Source organism: Acanthochromis polyacanthus, chromosome 22 (genome assembly GCF_021347895.1).
Source record: "Acanthochromis polyacanthus isolate Apoly-LR-REF ecotype Palm Island chromosome 22, KAUST_Apoly_ChrSc, whole genome shotgun sequence".
Lineage (NCBI taxonomy): Eukaryota > Metazoa > Chordata > Actinopteri > Pomacentridae > Acanthochromis > Acanthochromis polyacanthus.
Window position 1 is genome coordinate 3,656,436 of NC_067134.1, and position 23,712 is coordinate 3,680,147.

The following is a 23,712-nucleotide window of genomic DNA, read 5'->3' on the forward strand; positions in this document are numbered from 1 at the left end:
GGAAACTGTTAGCCTAGCTTAGCATTAATACTGAGAGCAGAGGGAACCTGTTACCCTAGCCTGAAACTGTTAGCCTAGCTTAGCATTAATACTGAGAAGAGAGGGAAAATGTGAGCCGAGCTTAGCTTTAATACTGAGAATAGAGGGTAACTGTTAGCCTAGCTTAGCATTAATCCAGAGAGCAGAGGGAAACTGTTAGCCTCGCTTAGCATGAATACTACAAACAGAGGGAAACTGTTACCCTAGCTTAGTATTAATGCTGAGAGCAGAGGGAAACTGTTAGCCTAGCTTACCATTAATACTGAGAATAGAGGGAAACTGTTACCCTCGCTTAGCATTAATACTGAGAGCAGAGGGAAACTGTTAGCCTCCCTGAGCATTAATACTGCTAACAGAGGAAAACTGTTAGCCTAGCATAGCATAAATACTGAGAACAAAGGGAAACTGTTAGCCCAGCTTAGCCCAAAGACAGGATGCAAGGTGAAGTGTTAGCCTAGGTTAGCCTGAAATCAATCAATCAATCTTTATTTGTATAGCACTTTTCCTCCGATGAAATCACACCACAAAGGGCTTCACAACATTAAAACATTGAAATAAAAACAAGAAAATCTTTCCCTCCCATCCTGGGTATGTACATATATATCTACGCACGCACGCACGCACGCACACACGCACACACACACACACACACACACTCTCTCACCACAACTGTATGAAGACATGGCATGGCACCGAGGGTCACGGAAAATGTCACTGCTGGGGTTGTCCAAACTGGCATGAGCCACAGGCCATTACTGCTGGGGGTGCTGGCACACGGACCCTCCAGACCCCGACAGACAGGGGGACCCCCACACCGAGGTGGGAAACCCCTCATCCAGCCGGGGTGAAGACAGGAAGCAGGATGAACTGTTAGCCTAGCTTAGCATTGATACTGAGAGCAGAGGGAAACTGTTAGCCTAGCTTAGCATTAATACTGAGAACAGAAGGAAAATGTTAGCCCAGGTTAGCATGAATACTGAAAACAGAGGAAAACTGTTACCCTAGCTTAGCTCAAAGACAGGAAGTAGGATTAACTGATAGGCTAGCTTAGCTCAAAGACAGGAAGCAGGGTGAACTGTTAGCCTAGCTTAGCTCAAAGACAGGAAGCAGCGTGAACTGTTAGCTTAGCTCAGCTCAAAGACAGGAAGCAGGATTACTGATAGCCTAGCATAGCTCAAAGACAGGAAGCAGGGTGAACTGTTAGCCTAGCTCCATGAACAGAGGAAGCATCAATGAGTAAAGCTGAATAATGAGTGTAAACTGAACTGGAACGTGACGAACACAGGACAGGACTTTAGAGATGCTGCATTCAGGTGTCTGTGTCTCCATGTTGGACTGGTTCTTTATCAGTGGAACAGTGTGAGAGCCATGTAACATCCATGTGTGCTGCTGAAAGAGTCGCTGCTGCTCTGACCGTCCTCCTCCTTTCAGGGTGACGCCTGCTGGAGTCCGATGGTTGACACCAGGTCTGAGGAAGTGTAAGTGTGTTTTAATGGATTGATGGAAACAAAGCAGCACATTCAAGCATCTTCAAAGTGTCACATCTCTGAGGTCATCATCAAAGCTTTAATACTGATCACGTGATCCATCAATAACTGCAGCTGTGTTGTGTTTGTTCTCTCCATCAGATTCCTGTCAACTCACAGTCGACACAAACACAGTACACAGAAACCTCAAACTGTCTGAGAACAACAGGAGGGTGACACTTGTGAAGGATCAGTCGTATCCTGATCATCCAGACAGGTTTGACTGGTGGCCTCAGCTGCTGTGTAGAACTGGTCTGACTGGTCGCTGTTACTGGGAGGTTGAGTGGAGAGGAGATGTTGAAATATCAGTGAGTTACAGAGCAATCAGAAGGAAAGGAGACAGTAAAGACTGTATGTTTGGACTCAATGATCAGTCCTGGAGTCTGAGCTGCTCTGGTGATCGTTACTCTGTCAGACACAATAAGAGTCTAACATCCATCAGGTCCTCCTCAGTCTCTCACATAGTTTCAGTTTATGTGGACATTCCTGCTGGAACTCTGTCCTTCTACAGAGTCTCCTCTTACTCTCTGATCCACCTCCACACCTTCAACACCACATTCACTCAAACTCTCTATCCTGGATTTGGGGTCTCCAGGTTCAGGTCTGGTTCCTCCTCAGTGGCTCTGTGCTGAGTTGAGTCTCCAGAGTCTCCTCCTGGTAGAGAAACAGTGTTGAACAGATAGTTGAGTCTCTCCATGACTCTGTCCCTCACAAACATGTTTTCACATTCATGGATTAAATGTGTTTCTTTGTCAAATCCTTCTAAATGATTCCTTGTAAACTTGTTCCTCTTCAAAGATGGAAGTTGTGATTCTTCCAGGAGCCAAATGTGGTGTTTTCGTCTTTTTCCAGTCAAATGTTGAGAGTGAAAATCAGGATGTGGTGTTCCTCTGACGCTCACTTGAACTAAAAGCATTTGAGCTGCACAAAGTGTGAAATGAGAGAGGAAGCAGTGAATCTCCAAACTGCTGACAGACTTTCACACATTATTGTCCAGTGAAAATCAGCTTTTTGTGCAGCCACACTTGATCCTGATGTGAGTCTTTAAGTCCTGTTCTAGTGATGAAATGAGAACTTCCTTCATCTGTATCACTCTTTCCAAAGTATTCTGTGCTCTTCTGTCATTTATGTCTTATTGATAGATCAATTTTTCATTTTTACATTAAATAAGTGATTCAGTGTTTTTTTCATAAGTTTTTTTTATAAGATTCTGAATTTCTGGTTTCATCAACAAATTCTATCAGATTGTATTTTTCCATCAAAGCTCCCATAACCCTAGCTATCTCTGGATCAAAATGTTTTCAGCATCGATATGATTCCAGTAGAATTTAAACCCACCAGGACTATCCAGATTACATTTAACTCTGTAAATTCAACATTTTTTAGCCTGTTTCATTCTATAAATGTTCTGTTTGGCCGTTAAAGGAGGTTTTCCTCACATTTTGGTGTATTTGAACCCTTCCATGGTCTAAATTCTTTGAACAGATCTTGTGCTGTAATCAATGTCTAACTTAGTTTTTATTTTCATTGCAGTGGTTGATTTTTCCTGAACAAGATCAATGATTTTAATCCGTCTTTCTCCAGTTTTATTTGCTCTACCTGTGGGTTTTAAACTATTATAACTTTCTTTTTTATTCAATAAATGACTAATAACACACTTTGATCTTCATGTTTGTTTGCTTATTTGTTGATAAGTGGAATTTAATTTTCCATGTTGAATAATCAACGTTTATCCTCTTCCACGGAAGAAATGAAAACAGAAAAAATATCTTTAGTAAAGCAGTAAAACTGATGCTTTTATTTTTATCTTATTGTCTCCATTTTTAATTCTATTTAATTAAATTTAGCCCTAAAAGCAAATATAAAGAACTACAAAGACAAGAAGAAAAACTACATATTTTTAGTGGTGAAAACACTCAGAAACCAAACTTGTAAATAAATGATCTTCTATGTTTTAATTTCTATCTGTTCTTATGATCACAGTCAGTGAGCGAGTAAAACATGAACGATCTAAAGTTGTGAACTTGAACTTCTTTCAAACTGATTTTTCTGTGAACAATCCAAATAAAGTGTGAGGTCAAAGTGTGACGGTTAGATCAACATAAACTACTAATATCCTGTTGAAGCGCTATAGAAGCGTCAGAGCAGCAGATTGTAAAGTCTGGTCCAGATAAGGAGCTCTACAGTGAGGCTGACCGTCCATCATAGCTGTCTAACCTGGACCTCACATCTCTGAAACCGTTGGAGCTCATTTTTAATCAGCTTCATCTGGATAAACTGACCACACATTGGACGTTTTTACAACCACTTTCTCACCTCAAATCATCTGAAAACTACGTTTAGTGTCACAATAACAGCAGTATTCCCAAAATACTTGAGTTTCCTCTGAAAGTTTCCTCCTCGGTCTTTGCTGCTGGTCTAAATGCATTCTGGGATATTTGGCTCCCCAAGTTTTTTGTTGTTTTATCTTTTATTAAGCATAATTTAACAACAAATAGGCACCAACTGTGTCCTACAATTCCACTGGTCCGAGCAGAAGAGAAGCAGAAAAGAAAGAAACAGAATAATCAAATCAGACAGCTTCAAAGAAATGAACTTCTCAGGGGTTAATCAGTTTATAACATGAGAATCTGAGACAGTCTGAAGGAACTTCTATTTGACAGCTGTGCTGTCTTTAAAGTGAAGTGATTAAGTTGAAAATTGATTTCAGTTGGGTTTAAAAAAAAAACGCGTCAGAGTGAGCGCTCTTTGTTTTGTTTTGGTGTCAGAAATGATGGCGGTGTGAGCGCTCGCACCCCTCTGACCTATCTTTGAAGTTGCTACGTGTCTCATGCTAGCTCCGTCACTGGTAGAGTGCTGACAGCCGCAAAGGACACAGCTAACCAAAAAAAAAAAAACGGACACAGCTAACCTTTGCTGCTAATGCTTTATCACGCTTTTGCCTTGGAAATTATTTGTCTGTGAGTAAAATGTGTACATAAGCGTCAAATAAGACTGCCATGTTAGAAGTTTCTGTTGTTATAATTCGTTATGTAGTTAAACCGTGTCATACAGCGCAGAGTTAGCAATCGGCTTCAGTATGTGTAATACGTGTGTGTTCATGAATATGTCAGCACTCAAATACTGATTTATTTTCTTTTCTCTGTTGGTGTCTGTTGTCTGTTTCAGTTTTACAAAAAAGAGAACACTGTTGATCGAAGTCAAGCTCAAGTAAAGCACAGAAAAGCAAGCCCTGTGTGGTTATTTGAAGACTTTGAAATGCGAGCTAGCTGTCTAGCTGCACACTAGAACACGCGCTGCAAGGGCAGCATAACAGTTTTATTAAGGAGGAAAAGAAAAGTTTCAAACTCAGAGCAGCCTTAAAAAATCTACATCTGTGTTTCTAAAATTCACCAGTTCTCATTCTATGATTTCACATAAATTCCAGATGTTTGTTGTGCGTAAAGAGAGCAAACTTGATAGAATTGTATTCACAGACAGGTTGAACGTTGTTTGTTAGCAACCATTCATGATTGTGTCCCTAAAGCTCCTCACATTGGTTCAGGAGGAGAACAGATGTTCTGGAGTTTCACATCTTCTCCATCAATGTGCACGTGTTCTTCTCCACATGAAATCTCCTTCTGGAACATTCTGTACATGGAGAAACATCAGAAAGAGTTTAGAAATGAACTTGTTTCATTTCAGCTCAGAAAGGAAAAGACAAATATCTGCTTGTGACTTTGATAGAGTCAGTCTGTGGAAATGTTGGAGATCCAACTTTTCTTTGAGCAGGAAGAGGAAAACATTCTTTAGTTCCTGATCATCTCACAATGTTGTTCTAACATTTAACGTGTAAAAATGTTTCTCTGCCAATAAACAGCGTGTTAGAATGAGGAGTTCAGATGAATTCTGGAACATTCCTTTGATCACTGGAACAGCTTTGATTAGCAGAGAATGTTGTTTCTAGCAGCAATCTGAAGTCAGTTTAGTTTGAAAATCACTAGAACATCTTCATCCATTCAATGTGTTCCTTTCTCCATCCAATCCTTCACAAAGACACATTTCCTCCTGTACAAATCCTCCTGTTCTTCCACATTGTAGCTTTGTGTGGACTGAAGTTCTGCTTTAAAGCATTTTCCAGTAGAAGAACAGCTGCATGTGGAAATGGGATCATTTAAAGGATGGAAATCACATGTTAAAGAGAATGAGACAAAGATGAGGCACTAAGGTAAAGCACAGATAATGTTCCTGTTTTCTAAAGTCATTTCATGGAACCATTCATTGTTTGTAAATCAGTGACATTCAAAGCCCCTCCTCTACTCATTTTACCACATCACCTTTTAGCATCAAATCACATCACAGTCAATCTGCTGGATTTTCTTCATCCATCCATGTGAAACACATCAAGAATCTGCTGGATAAATTCATCCTGAAATCCTTCCATTTCTGTCCTCAATATTCTACCAAATATGAAAGATTCCTTTGGAAGCAGATCTTCAAGGATTTTAGATTTGATTTCCAACAATCAGAATGTTAGAAGTTTCCCTGTTGATCATATTTTACTGATAGTTTCTCCCAAATGTTTCAGCTCATTTTTACTGGAATATTCTGAAGTAAAGTTTGTGTTTTCTGGTGAATGGATCAGATCTCACATTTAGTTTCAATCAAACCCTGAGGCTTCTGGAAAATACACACAGCTTTAAAATAATGTTGGATCATCTGCTGACTGTGTCCTTATTAAATGCTTTTAGAGTTTCATTATTTTAACCCTCGTGTCATTTTAAAGTTTGAAAATGTGGAAAATAATAAATATTTTCACAGTGAAACTTCTGATGTCCACATTTTAACATTTTTGGGACATTTTTTTAACATTTTTTGTTGTCAGAGGAAATGTTTCTAAAGAACATTCACATAAAAATCAACCAAAATCCAGTAAATTCTCTGGACTTTGGTTGATTTTTATGTGAATGTTCTTAAAGAAATTATCAGAAGTTTTACTGATAAATATGGAATCACTTTAGATATTTTGAGGATTTTTTGGAAGATTTTTACTCATTTTTTGAAAATATTTACAAGAATTTTCCTGCCAAATTAGGGGGATTTTGTTTTTGTTTTTTTTAATAAAACTTTTAAGGAATTATTGGAATTTTCTTCCTGAAGGTTTTTGCACATTTTCATAAATTTGGTGAATTTTTTTTGCTGAATTTCTGGATTTTTTCCTGTTCTTTGGTGCCGTAAATGAAGCCAACAGGAGGGTTGATATCCAGAGCTAATAATAAACAGCCGAGGACTGATGGGTCTCCTTGGTGTTTGCTCCTGTTAACATCTCATCTTCTAGTAGTTCCACATTGAAGGAATTCTGCTGGACAACATTGAGAGCATATGAATGAATTTTCCATCCAAAATAATGCAGTGAATGTCAAATAAAGTGGTGTTGAAGCTTGTCAGAAGCTTTCAATGAATGTAGAAAGAGTGTAAAAGCAGCATCCTCTACCAAATGAGCACAATCCATCAATCATCATCAAAGTGTCCAAATTCCAGAGAAGACATGAACTGCAGATTGTAAATGAGTCAAAGTATCCATTTAAAATCATTTCTAGACCATGATCACAAAGTCAAATACTAGATTGTTCTTTTGTCCTTTTGTGTCTCATTTTCACAATATTTTGTCTGGTTTTTGTCTCATTTTTTGTCTTTTTTTAATCTGACTTTTGTGGTTTTGATCCTGTAGTAAAAAGCGGTCCGGCCCACTTGAGATCAAACTGGGCTAAATGTGGAACCTGAACTAAAATGAGTGTGACTCCCTGATTGAAAGCTTCTTTGAATGCTTCAAACAGTCATTCTCTAATATCAGCCCAGAAAAACGGATCAAAGTTGGTTGTAAGTCCATCTGGAGCCGCTGATTTCCCCAAAGACATTTTCATTCCAGCTCTATCAATCTCTCCAAACACGTGCTTTTAAAGTCAGTCTGAGGAAGAAATGCTTTGACTTTTGAAAGAAAAAGCTGCTGAATGTAAATGCTGATAGAATCTAAATCTTTCATCTGCTCTTTCTTCTGGATTGCTCCCAGTTTGATCATCAACATTTAGAGGCTGATTGCATTTCTCTCTAATCCACTGAAATAGGAACTGTTTTTCTCCCCATCTTCCATCCATTTAGCTCTGGATGCTAGAAATGCACCTGGTGCTTTATTCCAATCCAATTCATCTCCTTTAGATTGGAACCCAATCACTTCTTCTTTCTTCCTATCAGAGAACACATTCATTTTACAACACTCATTCATATCATTCATCAACTGTCTTTCTCATTCTTTGGCTTTCTGACACATTCTTTGACCACAATCTACTGAGTTTTCTCTCACTTTGTGTTGGAAAAATTCACATTTACTTCCAGAAGAACCAACGCCATCATCTGACTTTACTGAAAATAAGATTTTTCTCTCCATACTACAGTCCTGCTCATCTTCTCAGAAACCAGCGTTGAATTTCCAGTCTTTCTGTCTAAATGTTCTTCCTGTTTCAGGCATTAATGGAACAGTAATTCCACAGGGATCAGTAGTAGGAGCCGCTCACATTTCAGTCTGACAGACACATTTGAACATTTCTAGAGTTGTCAGCCACAGATCTGTTCTTGATTTACAGCTTCCATGAGGCCTGATCCATGAAAACATCTGAAATGAGGATCATTATGTGTCCATTTGTGCCAAATGTTTTGATGTTTTGATTGTATTTGTGCTCCACATGTTTGGTAGGGAGTCTATCCAACCATTGGTCAGGAACACAATTCACTAAAATATGATCAGTTGGTGTTTGCTTCTAAATTCTCTTCTGATAGAGTTTCTTGTTGGTGTCATTTCTCAGTCAGCGTCTTCACTTCTTTCTGCACTTTTCCCACCTGTTCTTCCAGCTCCACTCTTTTCTTCTTGTATTCGGTAACCTCCTCTCTCATCACTGCTACCAGGCTGCACTTTTCCTCCATTTTTCTGCTCAGCTCTTCCATGTGTTTTTCCTGGATATCAAACCTGTCTGTGAGCAGATTGACAGCTTCTAGGATTTTCTTCCTGGTACCAATGAGTAGTGGTGATCCAAACATCCACAAAAGAAGAGAAAATGAGTCTCCTTTCTGTTCAAAGTCCTACACTTCATTTATTTAGACTAAACTTCAGATGAAACAAACTATGTTAAGATGGCGCTGTGCGAGCTGATGACTCCGCCATTGTGGGCCGTGTGTCTGAGGGGAACGAGCTGGAGTATCGGTCGGTCATCATGGACTTTGTGGACTGGTGTGAGCGCAACCATCTGTGCCTCAACACCAGTAAGACGAAGGAGATGGTGGTCGACTTCAGGAGAAGGACACTCCCACATCCACCAGTGAACATCCAGGGGCAGGACATTGAAACAGTGGACAGTTTCAAGTACCTGGGTGTTCACCTCAACAACAAACTGGACTGGTCCCACAACACCGATGCTCTGTACAAGAAGGGCCAGAGTCGCCTCCACCTTCTGAGGAGGCTGAGGTCCTTCGGAGTGTGCAGACCTCTACTAAGGACTTTCTATGACACTGTGGTAGCCTCTGCTTTCCTCTACGCTGTCGTCTGCTGGGCCCCGGGCAGCACAGAGCGGGACATGAAGAGACTGAACAAGCTGACCAAGAGGGCCAGCTCTGTCCTGGGCTGCCCACTGGACTCTGTGATGGATGTGGGTGAGAGGAGGATGTTGACCAAGCTCTCATCCATCATGGACAACAGCTCCCACCCACTGCACCGGACTGTAGTGGAGCTGAGCAGCTCCTTTAGCACGAGACTCAGACACCCTCAGTGCAAGAAGGAGCGCTACCGCAGGTCCTTCATCCCCACTGCCATCAGACTGTATAACACTACTGTGTAGTTGTTATTATGTGCAATATTTATTATCTTGTTCTTGCACTTTCGTGACTTTTGCACTCCTGTTTTTTGTTTTTGTTTTTGTTTCTAAGAGCCCTGTAATGTTAAATTTCTCCTTTATCTTATCTTATCTTATGAGGGAGCGTTTGACGATTTCAGGAAAGTGTTGCTGCTCAGAGCTCCATCTTACTGGAAGTCTCTCTGATCCAACTAACAAGTCAGGACTCTCTGGGATTCAATCTGGGAAAAGTCATGTTGTTGATCCACCACTAGATGGCGGCAGAGACTCACACACAAACCTCTGTCCCTGCAACCCATCAATAACAATACTGATACATCATCAACCAATCAACCAAGATTACCAATATTTGTGGTAGTTTTGAGTCATATTTTTGTAATTTTTCATATTTGTTGCGGTTATGAGGCATATTTCGGTCATTTTTTAAATGTTTGTGGTAGTTTTATCTCATATCTTTGTCATTTTATACATATTTGTTAGCCTAGCCACACTAAACAACCCATGGCAACGAATTTAATTCTCTGCCAGGGTGGGTCTAGTTACCCTCCATAAGGCTCGAGGCTGGATTCTCCTAAAACTGGCCGGACCAATCACCATGAAGTGTAGAGTCAGAAGGTGGGCGTGAAGAAGTGACGACAGAGGCGTGACGATTCTGACAGAAACAACCAGCGCACGATAAACAGTTATCTTTCGACTCGGCTTTGGCCACAGCCCTTAAAGATTTGAAGCTAAAATTCAACTTGAAAGATAAACAAAGGACGGCACTGAAGTGTTTCATTGAGAAGAAAGACGTATTTGGACTTTTGCCGACGGGATATGGCAAATCCTTAATATACCAGTTGGCTCCGCAGCTCCACTGGTTGGGAAGCTAATGGGACTTAGCCACAATCCGCCGGTGCTCTCTGAACTACGTCAGCCTATTCGTTGCGTTGATTGGTTGTATACCTACCCAATTGCTGCAGAGGGATTTGATAGACAACCTTTTAGCCCGCCTCCCACCCTTGTGCCGTCAGAAACATGGGTATAGCGTGGCTATGCTACATATTTGTGGTAGTTCTGTCTCATATATCGGTCATTTTATGCAGATTTCTGGTCGCTTTATCCATTTCTTGGTCATTTTATTCCTATTTGTGATAGTTTTAAATGAATCTGATTATTCTCCATCATTTCTAACAGTGTTGGCTCTAAACCTTCATATTTCTACATGTTAGTTTCCCTCTATGATCAGTAATACTGGAGGGTCTGAACCTCAGAATTTAAACCTGTCCTTTAAGGCACATATTCAATACACTGTAAAGAGACTGAAGCTTTTACTTGGATTTCATTTTAGAAATAAGTCTTGCTTTTCCTTTAGAGTGAAACAGAAACTGGTAGAGTCAACTTTTCTTCCGATAAATGATTATGGTGATGTGTTGTATATGAATGCCTCCGATCAATGCCTCCACATGCTGGATTGTGTGTCTCATGGTGCTCTGAGGTTTATGACAAACTGTGGAGTTTCAACTCATCATTGTGTCTCATACAGTAAAGTAAATTGGCCTTCATTATATGTGCGCTGGCTTGGTCATTGGTCTGTGCTGATTTACAAGGCCATTCTTCAGATGACTCCATCTTATTTATCACTCCTTTTAATTCCATCTAATAGGTCCTACAGTCTCCGATCTCAGGACTTTTTACATTTTACTGTTCCTAAGGTCAGAACAGAAATGGGGAAGAAAGCTTTTAGATTTTCTGCTCCAAGTACATGGAACACTTTGCAATCAGAGCTCAAACTCCAAAGTTTGGTATCTCTGAATGTATTTAAGTCTATGATAAACTCCATCACACCCAGGCTTCAGGAGTGCAAATATTCAATTTAACTGAAGTGTGGCTAATCCTTTTGAACTCTTTTAACCAAGTTTTTTAAAATCCAATTGTAAATTGTATGTCATTTGTATTTTTAACTGTATTTGTAACGTGTTGAAACTTTATGTGCTGCCAATCTTGGCCAGGTCTCTCTTGTAAAAGAGATCTTGGATCTCAATGGGAACAACCTGGTTAAATAAAGGTTATAATAATAATAATTACAATAATAATAATAAACTGCTTCATTTCATTTGTCAAACCAATCTGATTTATCTGCATGAAAAACTGATTTCAAGAAAAAGGACATTTCTAAGTGACCTCAAACTTTTGAACAGTAGTGCATATTTATATAATGTCATATTTTTTTAATTAGACATGTAAGATGAAATAATATTGATGATAGCTTGTGTCCTTGTTTCTCTTTTAGCACACATCACACAGTATTACAATGAATAAGAACATTCAATCATCAAATACAATCATTTTCATAACAAGCTGCTGTGGAGGCAAAACCTTTTTGTTCTTTGCAATAAATCTTTTGTTCTTTTATTCAGAGCTCTGAAGGTACAGGTGACACAGAGTGCAAAGCAGTTTATGTGTCAAGTCAAACTGGAAGGAGCTGAAAACTCAAAGGAGAAGCATTTACGCACAGGTCCTACACTCACCTGGGACGGAACCAACTGCGGCTACAGGTTTGCCACCGGCGGCAAAAAAGGGGACACACGCAGCACTGAGGAGGAAGTGAGACGAAGTGACCGCGTTCAAACAAAGTATCCGTGAGTTTCTGTTGGGAAAGCATCAAGATCTGCGGCAAACTGTGCAGGATTGCGTTCATCTCCAAAATCCGGATTGCAGCCGGTAAGAGCAGAATTCTGGAGACTCTAAAAGACTGTTTAAGCTGCCGATGTGTGCCACTGCAGTATGTGTTAGCATTAGCATTAGCCACGGAGTCAACTTTGTCTGTTTACCAATAATTGCCGTGTGTTTTGTAATTGTTCAGTTGAAAATAAGATTGCAGGCTAATTGGTGCTAATTAGAGGGTTCCAGCTAAGACCAGTGAATTCATCATGTTTGTAATGGTGGGTTTTTGTGTATTTATGGGGAGTGCCAGCGTGTTGTCATTTGTTACGGTCACGTGGTACAAAATGGCTACCGGTTGGCAAGAACCAGCATTAGCATAACGGCTTGCAACGATAACGGTATCGTGTTTGGAGCAAATACGTAAATTTATCGCTTTTCGTGAATGAAAATGCACATGTTTTTACCACAATGGTAATATCATGTGTAGCTGTTGGTTATACTAAGCGTTTTAAGAAAGAATCAGGCTTGAAATTTCACCGGATACCGATTTCAGGAGAGAGAAGATGGCAGCCGGAAAAAGTGGACCCCAGTAAGCAGCAGAGATCGTGGTTGTGGATCCCACTTTTCTTCAGGTAAACTATTCAACAGTTTAGCATCTTTAGTATGTCCAACTTTGAGCATATTTACCAAAAGATATTGATTTAGTGTTGCATCCTTCGCATGAAGCGATCTCTACACTTTCGGTTTGGTTCAGTGTTGTCATGTGTTACCGATCGCTTTTTGGTGATGAAAGTAGGGCTGGGTGATATGACGATAGATATCGTCTGGACGATAGAAAATGTCTATCGTTTTATGTGAAGAGCCTATCGTTTATATCGCAGTGTCGCAAAACACGCTTTACGGCAGTATTTTACATCACCGACGTGCCTTACGGCAAGCCCAGGCACGTGGCAGCGGCGCCAACTTAGCGACTTTCCAAGGCGTCCTAGCGACTTTTTTTTTGTCAAAAGCGACTAGCGACAAATCTAGCGACTTTTTTGTGCCGTTTTGGAGACTCTGACAGGAAAACTCGGATCATTCTGCAGTTACTGTCCTCAACGAGCAGCAGGTGCTGCTGTGAGCTTCTCCCTGTCCCAAAGCACAGGCTGTCAGTCCGCAGCAGTCCCAGTGAGGGGAGAGGGAGACCCACATCACTCCGCGGCCAGACGGCATGTCAGAGAGAAGCTCCGCTGAGAGCTCCCCCATAACATAAGAAGATATTCACTGAACCAGAAAGACACGGAGACTGTAACTTTTACTTGCAAGGGTACCACAGCACAGTGTAACAAGACACATTAGTGCGAGCTACAAAGACTGCTCCCATACGAAGTTTATTTTATACACAAGCAGAAATGAAAACATAGCATAAGATAAGAAATCGCTCAAGTTACACAAGGGGTTGTGCTAAGCTGAAAGAGTGGAAATATACTGACTAGAAGAGCAAGATGCGTGTGTGTGGGTATGTAATGAAAATTATTATATAAAGACACTATATACAATTAGTTAATGCCCTAGGGTTTGATTATGATAGATGTATTTACAAGTTCAACTCTAACATTCCCTCCTGTTTATCATGATCAAGAAGTGTGAAGATCAGTTAACAACATCTTGTAAAAACATTTTCTGCTGTCACGTCATTAAACTACACTTCAACATCATCATTCTCATCATTGGAGTCACATTGTGGTTCTTCCATTTCAAGTGCAGCATACGCAACAACAGAAGTGGTTGTCATTTTAGAAATCATGGATCTTAAACATGGTAAAATGCAGGTAGCAAAAATGCAAAATAGTAACAAAATACATACACTTATAATTACGAATCTTTTAATAGTCTGAAAAATACCACCAGATGTAAACCAAGAGGTAAAATCCCAGCCTGGAAAAATACCTTTGTCTCGGTTCCTTAAAATGTCTATTTTAATCTCATCCAATTTCTGTCTGATTAAAGTGTAATTGCCTTTGTGATCAGGGATGTATGTACAACAATGGTCATTAACAACTTCACAAACTCCTCCTTGTGCTGCTAAAAGAAGGTCTAAAGCTATTCTGTTTTGGAGTGTCATTTGCTTGATGGCCTCAAGTTCAGGATCGTTTTTCAGCTGGTCAGTTATGTCAATTAGTGCGTTAGTGAGATTATTGAGAGAAAACCAAAGCTTATTTACACTTGCGGACAATCTTGATGTACCATATGAAGGAGCTAAAGACATTAAAAAAAAAACGTTTTAGTTTACTGAAAGCAGGTTGTTGTTCTTCTTTAGTTTCACGGCTTTGGATTCGGTGTGTGTGTATATATGTCCTGTTCTCCAATTGTTGGTCAGTAATGACAATTACAGCAGGTTGCAAATGAACTAAGGTACAAGTACTGCACCAATCAAATGGCAAGTACCAGTAAAGAAGTCCTCCACATTGCCACATCATTTCGGGTGGAGTGGAGATTTTTGGTCTGAGATTAAAGGTTATGTTTTTTCCAGATCTATATTTATCCTCAGAAAACCACCAAGATGCGTTAAATCCTGCAATAGAGGGAACTGATGATGAGATAGCAGACGAGTTACTGGAAAGTGATATTATATGGATGCAATTAGGTGTTCCTGGTAAGTGATGCCTGTACATATCACCACAGGTGCGTTGGAGACACAATGGAAAAGGAATGTTAGCTTGTAATGGTGCAATCCCTACCCCCAATGTGGTGTTCGTAGCCTGTGAAAAATTAGTGGGATCCAGCCATTTTCCCTTATGAATAGTACAATTTGGAAACCAGTATGACATGTTACCGGTGAAATTTCTTATCATTGTGAGTGTGCTTTCTCCGAATATACACATTGTTTCTGATTTATTAAGTCCTATAGGAGTGAAAATGGTCTGATGTGTAGCATGATGAGGTAATTGTGAGCACACGTAGCAATTGGTGACATTATTCTATTGTGCTGTAAAATTCATAGCTTTATACCAGAGGTTCTGTTCCCAAGTCGCTGCCATAGAGTGTTCATGGGTTCTTTTAGTCCTGTGAGTTCCTGTAGAGGAGAGAGAGAAGAAGAGGAAGAGGAACCACAGAAGTGACAAAGTCACCCCTGCGACTAGCAGGAGTCGCCAGAGAGCCATTCTAGAGTTGGGTGCGGATCAGTTGGTTTCTTCACCGGGTTGAGACGTCAGCACCCTATTGTGCTACTGACCCCTTTGTATCAGACTTCCACCGCTACCCCGTCGGTTGATCTGGCTCTGCTTCCAGTTGTATCAGCTTACAGTGCGATTGGTGGATCCACGAGGGCCGTTCAGCAATTTTTATTGCCGTGGGTGTCGTCAGCAGTACTTGATACGGCCCTTCCCACCTGGGCGACTTCCAATTCTTTCTCCTCAGGACTCTAATCAGGACCCAGTCTCCAAGCTGGAGTTTCTGTGTAGACAAAGGAGAAGAACACTCTGGCAGATTATTGGAACTCTGAACTTCTCTCGTTTTAACGTATGCATCATCCAATCTGCTAATGTTATTTCTCTCTCACTAAGATTCAGTGGATTGTTGTTTTGTGGAAGTGGAAAAGGTCTCCCATGCACGATCTCAAACGGTGTTATTGTTGTCTCCCGTAGGCGTAATTCTCATCCACAGTTTAACCAAGGATAAACAATCTGGCCAAGGCCTCTTGGTTTCTTCCATAGTTTTGGCTTGTCTGTTTTTTATTGTCTGATTCGTACGTTCTACAGGGCCGGCGGCTTGTGGATGATATGCGCAGTGATTTTTTTTTTTTTTTTTTTAGTGAGAAACCCAATGCCTGTGAGCAATGTGTCATAATTGCATTTACAAATGTGTACCATTATCTGATCTAATTATGGCGGGAATACCATAAGTTGGAAAGTAATGGTTGCAGAGAGCTTTTGCTACAGTTATGGCTGTGTTATCTTTGGTTGGGTATATTTCAACCCATTTTGAAAATTCATCTACAACCACTAAACCATACTTTAGTCCTTTTGATGCTGTTAGTTCAATAAAGTCCATATGAATTGTATGGAAGGGGTGTTGTGCTGGAGGAAATTGTCCCCTCTTTGGTCTCATATTTCCTTGCGGATTGTTCTTACAACAAATTAAACATTTTCTACAGTATTCCTTGGCAAAGTCAGAAAAATTTACAGCGAAGAACTGTCTCTGTATCATGTGTACCATCCCTCCTGTTGAGACATGTGTCAAACCATGGCTCACCAGGGCAGCTGTGGGGAATAGAGAACGTGGAAGGACGAGCTTATTATGAATATGATAAAGGTCATTTTGCAAAACTGCTCCACGTCTGAGCCAAGGAGTTTGTTCAGCCGTGGGTGCATTTTTCTGTACGTCCACCAAGATGTTTAGGTCTACTGAGAGGAAAAGGTCATTTTCAGAACATTGTGTGCCGAATGAAGCTTGTTTCGCAGCAACATCTGCAAGGTTATTACCCTGTGTTATGGCGGAGTCGTCCTTTTGGTGAGACTTACATTTACACAGCGCTAATTTAGCAGGAAGCTGTATTGTGAAGAGAAGATTTTTTTAACAGAGGCATGTGTGAGTGGTTTCCCACTAGAGGTTTTCATGCCCCTGTTATGCCAAATTCGAGCGAAATGGTGGACAGAAGAATACACATATTGACTGTCTGTGTAAATGTTAAGTGATTTCCCTTCAAACATCTTACAAGCGTTGATGACTGCTAGAAGTTCAGCTGTCTGTGCAGAATACGTGTGTGGCAGGCGTTCTGCTTTTAGGACCGTAGTTACTGTTGTTATTGCATAACCTACACAATTATTTCCTCGAATGTCTTTTGAAGCAGAACCGTCTACAAAAATATCAGTAAAACCAGATTGTGGTAGATCAAAAATGTCAGGTCGTGGCTTTGTTTCCTCATTTGTTGTAGTCGCACAGCAATGTGGATCTCCATCGCCTTCAGTGGGCAAAAGTGTGCTTGGATTTAAGGAGCTACATCTGTGCACAGTTATATGTGGCTGTGACAACAATATTGAAGTATACGCCATGTGACGTGCATGAGTCAGAAATGAAAGATTTGCATGTAGCAGGACTGCAGCCACAGAGTGTGAAACATGGACTGAAAGTGGGTGACATAAAATAATATCAGCAGAGGCAGAAATCGCAAGAGCAGATGCTGTACAACTTTGTACACACCGTGGGAGACCTGCTGCGATATTATCTAAGCGTTTAGAATAATATGCTACAGGCTTAGGTGTATCACCATGTTTCTGTGTAAGAATAGAAGTCGTGTCCATTTTTGCAGTCAAAAAACAGGTCAAACGGTTTTATAGTCAGGTAGAGCCAAAACAACATCAGTTTGCAGGGCTAATTTCAGATATTTAAAAGCTTCCTCAGCCTGTTCAGTCCAAATAATCTCATCTGTTAACGACATTTCCTTGCCGTATATCAAATCCTGCAGTGGTTGTGATAACACTGCGTAATCTGGAACCCAGGATCTGCAAAAATTACAAAGTCCTCAAAATGACATCATTTGTTGTTTTGTTCGCGGCTTTGGAGCATTTTGGATTGCAGTTTTTCTGTCAGTGAGTAAAGCTTTCCCATGTTTTCAAAGATTATGGCCTAAATACACCACCTGCGGAGCCCACAACTGAAGTTTGTTTAGTGAAACCTTATGACCTGTCTCATGTAAGTGTTGTAACACTGCCATCGTTGTCTGTTTACATTGTTCCTGCGTATCTGCAGCCACAAGAATGTCATCAACATACAACAAAATTTGGCTGTGTTCTGGAATTTGAAATGTTGACATCGAGCACCTGAGAGCCTGAGTGTATATGTGGGGGCTTTCTGTAAAGCCTTGTGGTAATCGTGTGTAGGTGTACTGTGTACCTTCAAAGGTAAACCCGAACCAGTGTTGTGAGTTTGAATGTAGTGGTATAGAGAAGAAAGCATTACTCAAATCTATAACTGAAAACCACTTTTTATCTGAAGTTACTTCATTTAATAAGGTATGTGGGTTTGGAACATCAGGTGTAGTTTTCTGTACAGCATCATTCACCGCTCTTAAATCTTGAACCATCCTCCATTTTCCTGTATGTGCTTTTCAAACAGGGAAAATGGGTGTTTTGCAAACACGCTTCTTTGTTTTCACAATAATCCCTGATTTTTCCATGTCTGCAATAACAGGTCTTATACCTTCTATCGCTGCTTGTTTCAGCGGATATTGAGGAATTTGTGGTCGATAAGAGGTGGCTGCTTTTACTTCAACAGGTGGAAAATCTCTTATCAGTCCTACATCTGCAGGGCTGTTAGACCAGAGATCTCCGGGCAGGTTTTTTAACCCTTTAAGCTTCAGTGTACCGCCGGCGGTACACCTACTAATTTGCATAGGAATTTCAGGAATGTCCGACGGCTGCAAACACGATTATACAAACACTATACACCGATGGAAAGCTTAGATTCTCATGAATCCGCCGGTATAAACCACTTTCAGATGCGATTACCACAGCGGGTGAGAAAAACACATTTGTCCGACAAAAACAAATATTCATCCATCCGTTCTCTATACACGGCTTCAACGCACACAGCGCGACTCACATTTCCGGGTTTATTATTACACACAAAAAAAAAAGATTCCATAAAAAACGGCCATAATCCAACCTTTTACATCCAGATGACACAAGCCAGTAAACTATTTTATCCAAAACATGTCCTGAAGTCGGTATAAAATCCCCGATTCGGTCATTTTCAAGGAAATGCACCTCGCGATGCCCGTCCAATATTCCCTGTATTTTTCGTAATTTTTTTTATTTAAAAATAGAATATTAGCGATTTTTTTGTACTGAAAACGGCTGGAAATGACTGAAGCTTAAAGGGTTAATTCTGGGTAATCCTCTATAGACAGACAAATTAAAGATCAGGTTTCTTTTTCATCCAAATGTGTGGATGGTGTGGTTTTCACATGCCACCCAAGAGATTGTCTCATGAACCCATAACGTTGACCTTTTTGCCAGTCAGAATTTGGAATGGGTTCATAGATGTCGGCTTGTGCTTTCCGCAACAAACCCTCAAGTTGATGCCACTCTGTTGTTGGAGCTTTGGACAGAGAGACATGTGGAGTATGGGGAATTTGTCCCCTAAAGAATCTCAGTTGTGCGAGTGATAGCAGAGCAGAAGGTACGCCATTTCCTTCTTTATCTAGATAAATGTGTTGAAGGGTGATTATTTGAGGGGTGGTTTGTGCGGAGAACCATTTGTCAAAACTATGATCGGATCGTGGTGTTGTTTTGTATCTAAAGGTGACATGTAGTCCATCAGGACCATGCATTTGTGTTTGTGCGGAGGGATGTGCATCTTGGATCTTTTTTAACAGTGTTTTGGCTGGTTGTCCTTCAGCATGCTCAGAAATGTCATAAGTCCAATAATAATGTAGGGGTCTTTTGCCCTGCATTATATTGAGTCCGCTATCGTCACGAGAGACGACAGCTGAAGTCATTCCTTTTTTTGTAGGAATAACACAATTTTTTAATGCTGTCATTACATCTCTGCCCAATAGGTTGACTGGGCAATTGTGATCCACCAGAATTGCTGAGGTGGTATACACTCCCGTTTGTTTATCCCGTATTTTGACCGGGTTAGAGAGTGGATGATTACCTAATTGACCATTCGCTGTTTTGACTAGGATTGTGTTAGTTGAGAATTTTACTCGAGGAGGTGATTCTTCGAAGACTGTTCTGCAGGCTCCTGTATCACACAAACAGTCAAATTCTTGGCCATTTATAATTAATTTTCTATAGGGCAAATCCTCATTTACAGCTCATGCTTGTAGGGCTGCGAAAACATCTACGTCTGGCGTGTCTGTGGTGGTCTGCATCATAGTTTGATTTTTATTTTCTTCATGGTAGGGGAGGGTTAGGGAGGTGTTAACCCCCTCCTCCTTTGGCTCCAAGGAGCTTGTAATTAGTTGTCAATTTTGTGTGCTATTTGGATTGTATACACGCTTTCCTGTATGGCAATTGCGTGCAAAGTGGCCTGTTTTGCCTCATATATAGCATGCATCATCTGAGGTGGGGGGGTCTACCTCCTCTACCACGGAACTTTCCTCTGCCTCTGAAACCTCCTCAGCCTCTGTACGTTCCAGAGTAAAATACTGTGGAGGTTGGCGTTTCATCAGAAAAATACGCAGCCGCGGGTTTAGTTAGTTTTTTCTCAATGGCAGCAGTGGCATGTACTGCTCAATCTACAGCATCAACTGCGCCTGTATTTTGTCCAACCCAGTGTTTCTCTACAAAACTCTTCACTGAAGGTTGGAGCCCAGAGATGCCCTTTTTAGCTGTTGTTGATAGGGTCCAGTTTTATCATTAGAAGGGTCCATGCCACAGTGAGCCTTGTAAACCTTCTCCAATCTATGTCTATAGTCAACAGGCTCTTCTCCTTCCTTTTGTTTACAGTGCGCTTTTTGTGTAAAATCGGCTTTTCGCATGAATTCTGTTTTTATTCTGTCCACTAGCGCATCAAATGCAGTTTTTAAGTCTTCACTATCATGTTTTAAAGGGTCATGGTTAGTGCCATGTCCTGTAAAGTTTCCTTCAACACGACAGAACTTAGAGCCCAAATAGGTTCTAACCAGTTGATGGCATTCAGGACCGTTTAAATGGTGGCTTTTTCTTAGGCCTTCTAAGGACTCTACTGCACCTGCAGGGTCTTCCTCTGGTTTTGGTATTCCTGCTAGTGCTCGGTCAATGTCTCTGCCTGTCCATGGTCTGTAAACCAAAATAGTCTCACGGGTGTCCTGAACACCTTCAACAGCTGTACCGAAACGTGGATTTGCTACCTCCACCATAGGACACAACTCTCTGTCAATTTTTGGGGTTCTGTCTTCAAAGTCAGCTGGTTTATATGGGGTCAAGTTTGGGTATAATTCAGGTTTTTTGTCAGGTTCTTTCCTAATCTGGCTTCTAAGTTCATATGTTTTTGTCAAACCACGTCTTTGTTTAAGGAAGTCGTCTCTTTTTTTCTGCAGAAGTCTTTTTCTTTGGTTTAACGACTTTTGGTTCCTCTGGCGGTGTCGGCGCGCCGGAGAGTCCTCCCTGCGCGCTAGAGAGTTCCCCCCGCGCGTCCCCACCACCAGTGGTTTGTTGTTGCCTTGATTGAATGATGCATGATTTGGATGTTTTATACTCACTAAGGGGGGAACTTTTGTCATATGGTGGTGGTTTGGATTTAAAAAGACCGACAAGGATCAGACTACCGTACTTTGTAAGGTATGCCGCTGCCCGGTCCCATTCATTCATTGAATTTACAATAAAATATGCTATATCGTTATGTATATCGTATCGGGATATAAAATAAGCTATATCGGGATATAAAATTTTGGTCATATCGCCCAGCCCTAGATGAAAGTATACTAAAGTCGAATGAAGCATATTCAATAACATCTCCTGAAGCCAGCAGCCTCATATTTGCAACCATATTTGTTTCTGTATGCGTCTGGCGATCGTTTTTTAGAATTGTCCTATTTTCGATCACCAATGCTGTGGGTCTGTTACTGTCACATAGAAGCCATACTGCAGACACAAAATACAGCAACTTCTTGACGTTTCTTTGACAGCTTGTTGAGGATTAACAGGGTGAACTGCCCAGGGGTGTCAATCAGGTAAAAATAAATGTCGGTGAAGGAAATGTCCGGCCACAATGACGGATCTTCAACCCACCCAGTCTTCAAATTGTAGGGATCTGGCAAGGTTTTACTGTTTCCCTGATATCTCAGCTTACTCACATATCTTTGTCGGGCCTCAGGTGGTAAGGATTGAGCATAATCGGACAATTCCATGGAAGGATAGCTCGCATTGCTATCGTCAGCCATTGTTCCTCTGGTTCCTTTTGCCAACCGGCGCGGGAATCACGTGACTTCGTGACGTCACTGTTTGTAAACACTGGCACTCCCCATTGGATCTGGAAAGGATTGCACTTTAAAAGCACTTTATGCACTTCAAATAATTTTAAAACCATGAAGTAAAAAGTATAAAATGATTAAAACATTTTTTTGATAAAAATGCTCAGAGTAATTTGTTAAACTGTGATTCAAAATCAACTCTTTAAACTGCAGATAAATTCATGTGTGGTATAGTGTTGGGTTGAATATTGCTCATGCCATGATTTGTCGCTTCAGTTTATGTGGTGTTGAGGTTGACAAACATAAATTGAGTGGAGTAGCATTTGCCAATGTGGTGAAAATGTCCATGAGGAATGGTTGTTACAATTTGCTGAATGCAGTAATGCCAACATTGTCCTTTTGTGTTCTGTTTAAAGGTTTTTCACCTTAATCTATCAACTAAACGTATGGACTTATGGAAGTTGCCACCTCTGTATCTCATGCATTTGCGACCACTGCAAAATAAAAGAGGGAAAAGAAAGAAAGCAACTGTCTGATTGATGAGTGGAGTCCTGCTCAAACCCTGGGTAGATGAAACATCCTTTTTCAAGTGGGGAAACTGCAGAAACTGTGAGAAAAATCATCAATGAGAATCACCTGTCATTGAAAGTGGGAGGACACTTGACACTATGGGAGAGTGCAAAGAACAGAGAGTGAGAGCTGCCTTTAAACAGAACACTGAGCAGTAAAATACATTCACTAACTTACAGCATAAGCAGGGCAGCTCCAATTAAATTTCATTGTATATGAAAGTGTGCAATGACAAAGTTCTTCTCATTCTCAGTTTTCTACCAGCAGTCCTGTCTTGAATCACCTGCAGCAGCATCTTTATGTTCTCTTTATTCTCTTTTTCCATGTCTGTTTTCTGTCTATGTTCCTTATTTTTAACAGTTTAAGTTCATTTGTATCAGTTTTAGGTGAAATTGAAAAGAGCTAAAAGTGAACTATTGAGTTGAAATGTGTCCTCTGTGTTGGCTGATGAACATATGGGACACTCTGACACTTGTGTATAGAGTGATATCCTAATGAAGATGTGTTTGATGTGACAGGTGATTGGCAGGAGGAGGAGAGTCTGACGGAGGAGCAGAGGAATGTTGGCAGCCATTTAGTCTGAGCTCAACAACGGAGGAAACATGGATTCTTCACAAAAAGTGAGAAACATACCACTGTAACATTATTATCATTCATTTGTTATTTAAAATGTGTAAAGTTGCTCCAGTTGGTTAGATGGGCCGACCAAAGCCAGGTGATGTTGGCTGGAGAGATGTAGCTCTGCAGAAGCAGCTGTACTGAGGATATAATGGTGGACTGCTAGGAAGCTGCTTGTTTTTTGTTTGAGGCTGAACTAGCAGCTGATCATACTTTCTGAAAATGTCTTACATGGTGATGAAGATAAGTAACGGAAGAAAAGTCTTGTTTTTCAAGCAAGTTGTTCAGGAAGGTAAAGAGCAGCATTTTCTTTGGTAGAGAATAATACTTTTGAGCATTGTGAGTTTACCAGCCTTTTCCTTGTCAAGAAATTCAGACAGTTGAACCCAGAAGTTTCAGGTTTCAAGCATTTTCTTTTTAAAATATTCTTAAGACTGTCCCTGAGGTTTAACATCAAAATATTAGACATACTGAATGACTGTAACCAAACATGTACACACGTGGACAAAATTGTTGGTACCCCTCAGTTAAAGAAGGAAAAACCCACAATTCT

General features: G+C 40.6%; 3 protein-coding genes across 6 annotated transcripts in view; all 3 read left to right on the top strand.

The window, feature by feature from the left end:
* The window catches only part of LOC127531938 (NACHT, LRR and PYD domains-containing protein 12-like), a 452,657-nt gene that overhangs the window by 170,848 nt on the left and 258,097 nt on the right, over positions 1 to 23,712 (top strand). The gene's annotated exons all lie outside the window — the stretch shown is intronic.
* The window catches only part of LOC127531958 (NLR family CARD domain-containing protein 3-like), a 93,373-nt gene that overhangs the window by 14,035 nt on the left and 55,626 nt on the right, over positions 1 to 23,712 (top strand). The window lies entirely within an intron of this gene.
* The window catches only part of LOC127531961 (gastrula zinc finger protein XlCGF57.1-like), a 34,099-nt gene continuing 22,383 nt past the window's right edge, over positions 11,997 to 23,712 (top strand). For 3 of the 4 annotated variants that reach the window (XM_051942638.1, XM_051942641.1, XM_051942640.1), the window contains exons 1-2: positions 22,468 to 22,663; positions 23,060 to 23,161. In XM_051942638.1, coding sequence (XP_051798598.1) covers positions 23,144 to 23,161 — 18 coding nt within the window. In that variant the 5' untranslated portion in view covers positions 22,468 to 22,663; positions 23,060 to 23,143. Of the gene's footprint in view, positions 12,149 to 22,467; positions 22,664 to 23,059; positions 23,162 to 23,712 lie in introns of those variants that run through there. The other variant, XM_051942639.1, reaches the window with a different exon arrangement.